The sequence below is a fragment of the Cannabis sativa genome, chromosome 9 (genome assembly GCF_029168945.1).
Source record: "Cannabis sativa cultivar Pink pepper isolate KNU-18-1 chromosome 9, ASM2916894v1, whole genome shotgun sequence".
NCBI lineage: Eukaryota > Viridiplantae > Streptophyta > Magnoliopsida > Rosales > Cannabaceae > Cannabis > Cannabis sativa.
In genome coordinates this window covers 20429308-20438190 of record NC_083609.1, presented here as the reverse complement: position 1 = coordinate 20438190, position 8883 = coordinate 20429308, and the positions used below count along the sequence as shown (strand labels likewise).

The following is an 8883-nucleotide window of genomic DNA, read 5'->3' as shown; positions in this document are numbered from 1 at the left end:
TCCTCAACGGTACCATCCTCATCAACTAGCATCAAACTGAGTTCCTGGAATGGGAGAAAATAGGGGGTGAGCTTATAAAGACTAGTAGGAAAACAACTAATATCAAAGGACCCTTGGTTTAGAAAAATTCCTGCATTGTTAGCTTTGTAAAAATAAAATATCTCATCAACAGTATCAATATGTATAAATAAAGTAGAGAGACCACAAATAATCACAAATCAAACGTCACATATGCATATCACATCGTCCACTAGACCCCTAGCTCTCAATACCAATCATAGAAAATGACATCCAAAACTTGGTAGTCGCACTTGATATCCACCATAATATCGGGGCTCAAATTTTATTCACTCCCTGTACAGATTCTAGGTCTTTCACCTACAGGTGAGTGCACACCTGATATACCTATAATGACATAGAGACTAGGTCGTGAAACAACAATATGCACCGAACATGATCAACATGGCTCTCATCAGTATAACAAGAGCAGGCAATTAATAAGAATAACAAAAGAACATATTCTTTTTTATTTTTTAGATAATTCGGCAGCATAACGGCTGTATTTTGAATTAACCCAAAAATTATAACCTCCATAAATATTTGTACAAAAATATATTTGGCACTCAGTGCCCTAGAACAGTCTAGATTAAAATATGCAGATTAAGTTTCAATTTTTTAAATAATTTGCAAATCATAAATATTTAGAATATGTCTAATATTATACAGCACATCTAAAAATCAAGTCCAATAATCAAGTTGAGTCCCTACCTCTCTCCCAAGTCGTTAAAATTTGTCCAAAAGACGATCTTAAGCTCTCAAGTCCCGAGCTCCAATTGTTTAGTCCAATCTTAGATATTACTCTCACCTATACCACTAAATGGTTAAATAATTATTATCATCGCATTCTACATTCAAAACTGAGTCTAACAACATATAATTTGACTATATTTAAAATTTGGAATTCCAAAGCCTCACCTAAGCGGTGTACATTAACTATTGGTGGCGGTAAAAATTGGTGTACCAGAAACATCGCCGAAAATAGGGGTAGTGTATATCAAAATAATCACCTCGACGAGTAGATCACACCCATGCCGACAGTTTGTCAAAACAGTACACGATGTCGCCAGAAAGGGGCAGAGCTACAAAAATATCACTAGAAAAACTAGCGAGCTAGGTGAAATAGTTTAGTGTTGGTTGTTCTCCTCGTCGAGCTGAGTTTAGTGGTGAAGACGGCCCATCAAACGGACACCGAAGGTGACCGAAAAATCTGTTCAAAGTTTGAACAACCAAACTTCGACTTGCGATCCCGAGCTAGCAGCGGCAAAAGGAGTGGCGCCGCTTAGGGGGTTAGGTCACCGACACCTGGAGTTTTGTTTTGTCCGGTACGTGGGGCTGGGCGATGGCCGGAGATGGGTCGCCGGAGTCTGCCGGTGATGGGGTTTGTATGTTTTTCTTTTGTGTTTTGAAGAGAGAGAAAATAGAGTGAGTGAAGAAGAAGACGAGTGAGTGATGGAAAAGGGTCTGACTATTTGCTTTTTTTTTACATATATATTTCTTTTGATTTTGACTCGATCAAACCGAGATCTTACATTATATATGTAATATCTTGTGACATGGTATTTACGTGAGTCATATATATTGATCAGTGTGAATATATATATTTAGCTGGAGTCGGATAATTGTATAGGAGCAACACACCATACATTTTCTATAAAATATGATAAAATAGTGTATAACAAATAGAAATAATTTTTTAAAGAAACCCAACTTTATTTTCCTTTGTGAGACAATAAATCTAAAGGAATCTCTTGAAAGAATTCGTGTGATGCTTGGTTTTGAAGGTGTGTTTACAGTGGATGCTAGGGGTCATAGTGGTGGTGTTAGTCTCCTTTGGAGAAACCAAAATGATTTAGAAGTGTTGGGGTATTCTATCTATCATATTGATGTGAGAATTACGACTGCAGATAAGAAGACATGGAGGTTAACTGGAATGTATAGTGAACCTAACCATTCTCAAAGATATAAGACCTGGAATTTGCTTCGCACGCTTACTGATGAATCTTCACTTCCTTGGTGTGTAATTGGGGATATGAATAACATTGTCTCTCATTCAGATAAAAAAGGGGGTAACTGGTATCCTAATGGCTTAATTGAAGGGTTCCAAAAAGCTCTCTCTGATTGCCATCCTGTTGATTTAGAACTACATGGATATCCTTTACTTGGGAACGGGGTCGTGGGTCTGAAAATTGGGTCGAAATTCGTCTTGATCGTGCTATGGCCACTCCTTCTTGGATTAATCTTTTTAACTCTGACTAGCTTATCAATGTAGAAATAACAAGTTCAGATCACTGTCCTCTGTTGCTCGATTTGGTGAATCAGAATGTAACTACAGCTCCTCATCAGTTTAGATTCGAGAACGCTTGGCTTTAGGAGCGTCTGTGTGTGCAAGTGATTCAAGATTCATGGGATGCCAATGCTGGAGGTTCAATTACAAAGAAGATTAAAAGATGCGGGGAGAGTCTTACAAGTTGGGGAAATGAATTCACAGGGAACATCAAATACCGTATTAAGAGGTGCAAAAGTGATATTAAGCGGTTGAAGAGATTAAGAGATGATGCTTCTATGGCAGAATTTAAAATTGCAGAAAAAAGATTGGCTGAGGTTCTTACTCAACGTGAGTTGTTTTGGAAACAACGGTCGAAACAACTTTGGCTTCGTGTAAGAGATTCGAATAGTAAGTTCTTCCACGCCAAGGCTACATCGCGTAAGAAAAACAATGCTATTACAAGGCTTCGGAATCACTTGGGTAACTGGGTGGATTGGAATTAAGGATTAGAAGATGCCATCCTTTCTTATTTCTCTGAATTATTCACTTCAACTAGTTCTCTTACTGATGTCGTTGTTGCTGGTATCTCTCCTTCGATTTCTAATTCTCAAAATAGGGACTTGTTGAGTCCGGTTCTTGAAGAGGAGATAAAAAGTGCATTGTTCCAAATGCACCCAGATAAGTCTCGAGGGCCTGATGGAATGACACCAGGTTCTACCAAAAATGTTGGGATGTGGTTGGTCATGATGTGGTGTTACAAGTCAAGAACTTCTTTGATTCAGGTGTGTTACCTGACAATCTAAATTGCACTAATATTATTCTTATTCCAAAGAAAAAAAATGTTAGTATCATGGGCAATTTGAGGCCAATATCTTTATGTAATGTTTTGTATAAGTTTATTTCTAAAGTGTTGGCTAATAGATTGAAGACTATGCTCCCCCAAATCTTTCTGAAAATCAATTGGCTTTTATTCTGAGCCGATTAATCTCGGATAATATAATGGTTTCCTATGAAGTCGTACACTATTTCAAAAGAAAACGGAAAGGGAAGACTGGCTATATGGCTTTGAAACTCGATCTTAGTAAAGCCTATGATCGTATTGAGAGGGGTTTTTTGTGGGCTATGATGAGAACAATGGGTTTTCATACCGGTTTATTGACTTGATTCTTACTACTGTTTCTACAGTCCAGTACATGGTCATTCATGGTGGGCATGAGATTGGTCCAATCATTCCAAGTAGGGGAATTCGGCAAGGGGACTCTTTATCCCCTACTTGTTTCTTATTTTTGTGGAAGGACTATCTTCATTGATAAAGAGGTTTGAAAGAAGTGGTCACATTAGAGGGTGTAAGGTTGCTAATGGTGTGCCAACTATTTCTCACATGCTTTTTGCCAATGATAGTTACGTTTATTGTCAGGCAACGGAGAATGAAGCTGATAATGTGCTTCGGTTGTTACATATGTTTGAGATGGCATCAGGTCAACAAGTTAATAGGGCCAAATCATCCATTTTCTTTAGTGCTAATACACCATTTGACCTTCGTGACAGACTTTGTGCAAGGATGGGAATGGTTCCTGCAAGTGATCAAAGTGTCTATTTGGGGCTGCCGTGTATTTTGGGTAGAAGGAAAAAAGCTATTCAAAATTTCCTTCAAGAGAAGATGGAAAAAAGAATCTTAAGTTGGGAGGGCAGATTTCTATGTAAAGCTGGTCGTGAGATTTTACTTAAAACAGTTGTTCAAGCCATACCGTCTTATGATATGTCTGTTTTTCTTCTACCTATTGAAACTTGTACTTTGCTTGAAAGATTGATGTCCAAGTATTGGTGGGGGACTTCCTCCCAACGATCTCGAGGAATTACATGGATCAAATGGAGTCGTTTAAGTCGATACAAAAGTAGTGGGGGTCTTGGCTTCCGTAACCTCAAAGACTACAACTTATCATTGCTAGGTAAGCAAGTGTGGCATTTGCTGCAGGGGGAGGATTCTCTAGTAGGCCGTGTGTACAAGGCAAGATACTTCCCCAATTGCTGAATGTTAAATGCCTCTCTTGGAGCCAACCCGAGCTACATATGGAGAAGCATCCATGAAGCTCAGACTTTACTGCTTGCTGGTGCAAAAATTAGAATTGGTTTGGGTGATGTGGATGTGTTGAATTCACCATGGCTTGCTTATGATGATAAGCCCTTTGTAACTTGTACACATCCAGCTCTTGACTAATGTAAAGTGAGGCAACTAATACTGTTAAATGGAGAAGATTGGGATGAAGAGTTGGTGACAGATTTGTTCAATAGCAGAGATGTTTCCATTATTTTGAACACTCCTATCAATTCGGGGAGAGGTGATAACTATTATTGGAAACATGAGAATTCAGGCTTCTATACAGTAAAAAGTACTTACAAATATTTACAATTCAACAAAGGAAATTAGAGTGCTGATATGGAGGAAGAAGTGTGGAAAAAATTATAGAAAATTAAGGTCCCTGCTAAAGTTTTGCACTTTATGTGGAAGGCACTTACTCATTGTTTGCCTACAAGATTGCAACTCCAATCAAAACATGTCAATATCCCAGGTTCGTGTGTTTTTTGCCACATACATGTAGAATCGATCAGCCATGTTCTGCTTGAATGTCAGTATGCCCAAAGCTGCTGGAATCGGACAGGGGTGAACATCAGTGCTACTGTTGTTGGCTTTGATTTCTCCCTCTGGTTTGAGAGTCTTCTGCATCGAGGACGGCCAGGCATGATTTAGGAAGGTTCAATGGTAGCTTGGTCCATTTGGAAAGCTAGAAACAAGTTGCTATGGAATAGAAAAATACGTACTGCTGCAGAAGTTGTTATTAGTGCACGCTCAGTCCTTGATCAATGGAGTTACGCTCAATCTCATCGATTTGATCCCTTGTTGGTGCCCGGTGCCAAGCAAAACAAGGAGGAGCAATGGTCCAAACCAGAAGTCAATAAAATTAAGGTGAACGTGAATGGTGCAAGTTTTAACATATGGTTCTTATGGCATTGGAGTAATGGCTCGAGATAGTGACGGTCAGTTGTTAGAAGCTTTTACTGCTCTGAAAATTGGTAATGTTCAATCGGCCACTGTTGAAGCTTTTGGAATTAAGGAAGCTTTGAGTTGGATCAAGGCTAAAAATTGGTATAATATTGGAACTGATTCTCTTGTGTCAGTTCAAGCTATTTCTAGTTCGTTTCTATGCCTTCAGTTTTTAGTATGTTAATTTCTGAGTGTAAACATTTGTTAAACTGTTTTACTAATGTGTTTGTCTCTTTTGTCTCGCGATCTGCTAACAAAACCGTCCATTGTCTTGCTCGCGGTTCTTGTTATTGGACTGATTGCACTTTTAATGTCAGCAACGTTCTTAGTGTTGTACATTCTTCTATAATAGCTAATTTGACTATTATAAGTTAATGAAGTTCACCTTCTATTCAAAAAAAAAAAAAAAAGAAATAATTTTTATTTTCATTGAAATATGATACAAGCTATGTTTATCTAATAATAATCTATCGAATAAGTAACCTCTTTCCAAATATAAAATTACCATGTAATACTTACTTTTGATATAACGACTATATTTATATCGTACATGATCACTCGATCTTTTTATATACTATGCTTGGTTCGATTGATCTTTATTAGTTATTAGCTCTCGACCTGACCATAATTAAAATAAGTTTTCTCATCATGTGCCTTAAAATTCTACCACAAATTAACGGAAACATAATGCAGTGACAGACTTAGAATATTTGATCTGTGGGGTTTAATTGTTATAAAAAATATTTATTATTTACTTTACATTAAAATTATAACTATTTTGTGGGGGCTTTTTACTATTTTGTTGTATAATTATTTAACTAAATAGAAAATATTTAATTTTTTTTTACACTAACTTTTTTTTTATAGCCCCACAATCTTATTAGTGTGTCTGTCCCTGCTATTTGGTTGGATGTAATAAAAAATGGAATGGTAATTTTTTTTTTTTTATTTTGTTTTATTCCTTTGTAATTTAGTTGATTAAATTTTACATTGTTATTTTTACCATTTTAGTGAAATATTTATTTTATTGTTTTAATGTAAAATAAATAAAAAAAAAAAACTAATCAATTTTTGTTGAAGTATTTTAAATTTAATTATATTCTGTTCCTATTATTATTTTTATTCTTATATATTCATATTTCTTCAAACACTATCTTAGCACCACTTTTAATTCCATGCATCATGTTTGTTATATAAATGTGGTTATATATATTTATTTTTTAAAAAAAATAAAAAAAAAATAAATTTAAATTCACTATTATACACATATATCTCTTATTTTTCTTTTATCTTATATTTATATAACATAAAATTTCTTTAAATATTACAATTTAAATTTAAACTCATTAAACACATATTTAAAAAAAAAATCTTTCCAAAGCATGCTTTTATATTTTGTGGTTAGCGCGTTCCTTATTCTATTAGTTTGGTGTATAAAAAACTTATTCATATTACGCCTTCTTCCACTACAAAAAATTTTACTTTTAGTCACAATAAAACTTGTGACTAAAAGTAAAATAATTGTTACTAATTATAAATTATGATTCTTATGTTGTCACTAAAAGATCCGTGGCTAAAGGTATTAGTTACAAAAATTACAATTTGTTGTGACTAAATGTATTTTTAGTTACAATACTTGTTGTGACTAAAACTAAAATAGTGGCAACTTGTGTCTAAATACTATGTTTTAGTCACAAGTAAATTTTTGTTGTGACTAAAAGGTACATTTAGTCACAAAAAAATTATGTTGTGACTAAAAAGTTGTCACTAAAAAGGTAGTTATTTTTTGTAGTGTTCTCATCTCTTCTAGAGAAAGTTGGGTCTGAGTGTGGCTGATCATCCTCTCGGACCAGCTACTGATCATCGACTTGCTATGTTATTGCCTCACAAAGTAGCTAATCAGAAGCTAGCTCCTCTTCGGACCGATTCCTCCTTTTGCTTCTCAGCTTACGGGGTATTAGCAGTCGTTTCCAGCTGTTATTCCCCTCCCAAGGGTAGGTTCTTACGTGTTACTCACCCGTCCGACATTGGAAAAACATCACTTCTCGTCCAACTTGCATTTGTTAAGCATGTCGTCAATACGACTTTCATCCCCATTCTCAAGCATGCATGCTTTTTAGCTCGTTTGGAAAGATTGAAAACATGCTCTAGATTGGCTTAGTTTGGAATTACTACCAACCCAAATTGTATGATTTGTGGGCACCGAGAACATGTTTCTCATCTTTTCTTCTCTTGCATTTTTAGTCAAGAGTGTCTTAGGCTTGTGAACTCTTGGTTGGGTCGGAAAACTCAAAATACGAATGTTGGGGGATTATTTAGAGGGTTGAGCCATAGAAAAGGTTTGACTAATTTCAAACGGCAGGTATATACAATGACTTTGGCAATGCTAGTCTACCGTATTTGGAGACTGCGAAATGAGGCTCTTTGGGACTTTTTTAAGTTTTGAAAGCAGTTTGTAGAAAAAAGAATTCAGCAAGATATTTGTTATAGAGTTCAAAATTTTACTCATTGAAAAATTACTAATGATGATAGGGATTGGATGACAGCTTTACATGTATAGTTTTTTACTCTCTTGTTTGGTTTTTGACCTCTCTTTTGGGAGTGTGGTTTGATATTAGTGGTTGTAAAAGCTTTGTTGGTGCAATAGTAGTACAAGAAATGTTACTTTTATCAGCACAGTTCGCTATTATGGTGGTAAAAGTAACTTTTACCATCGCATTTCGCAAACTGCTCTGGTAAAGATGTCAAAGTTTTAGCAGCGTACATTTGCAGTGGCTAAAATCTAACTTTTACCAGCGCATTTACGCGCTAGGAAAAGTCATTTTTGCCAGCGCTTTTCATTTTATGCTCGCAAAAGCTTTAATACCAACATTGATTTGCCAACCCCTTTTGCCAACACATCACAAGTAGATTCTATTTTACCAGTGCAATACCAACTTTTGCCAGCACAAAAATATGCGGACAAAAGTGACATTTCTTGTAGTAAATATTTGTTTGTTTACCAAAAATATATATATTTCTATTATAATTTATTTTACCTCAAAAATATTCTTCTATTATTATTATTTAAAAAAAATAAAAAATATATTATATAATATATATCTTAAAAATAATAAAAAATATTATAAAATATTCAAAAAAAAAGTATTTAAATAGTTAAAAATTGTGATTCACAATAAATTTTGAATAGTATTATGTTTTTTTTTTTAAATATCACTTGAGTATTTTTTTAATGAATAACATAATAAAAAAAAATTAATTATACAACTAAAAATATATATGTGCACAAATTTCGAGTTTGGTCATAGAGTTTTTTAATTAGGCAAATACGTGGTGTCCGTAAAGCAATTAACTTATCAAGTAGTGCATGCGAATTACTTAAATTATATATTATATTTTCATTAGTTTGTTATCTGACCTAATTTTTACGTGTGTTTCGCTTTGGGAGAGTCTCCGCCTTTGCTACTTTCACAGTCAACGTCAAGGGTTATTGGGATTACTGCTTAGAATAAAT

General features: G+C 34.9%; 1 protein-coding gene across 1 annotated transcript; it reads left to right on the top strand.

Annotated features, from left to right (window-relative positions):
• Positions 1-1825: 1825 nt before the first annotated feature.
• On the top strand, positions 1826-4358 carry LOC115723580 (uncharacterized). Its single transcript, XM_061104764.1, has 6 exons — positions 1826-2237; positions 2330-2382; positions 2431-2734; positions 2831-3108; positions 3248-3476; positions 3622-4358. The coding sequence occupies exons 1-6, from the start codon at positions 1826-1828 to the stop codon at positions 4356-4358; spliced, it is 2013 nt and encodes a 670-aa protein (XP_060960747.1).
• Positions 4359-8883: the final 4525 nt, after the last annotated feature.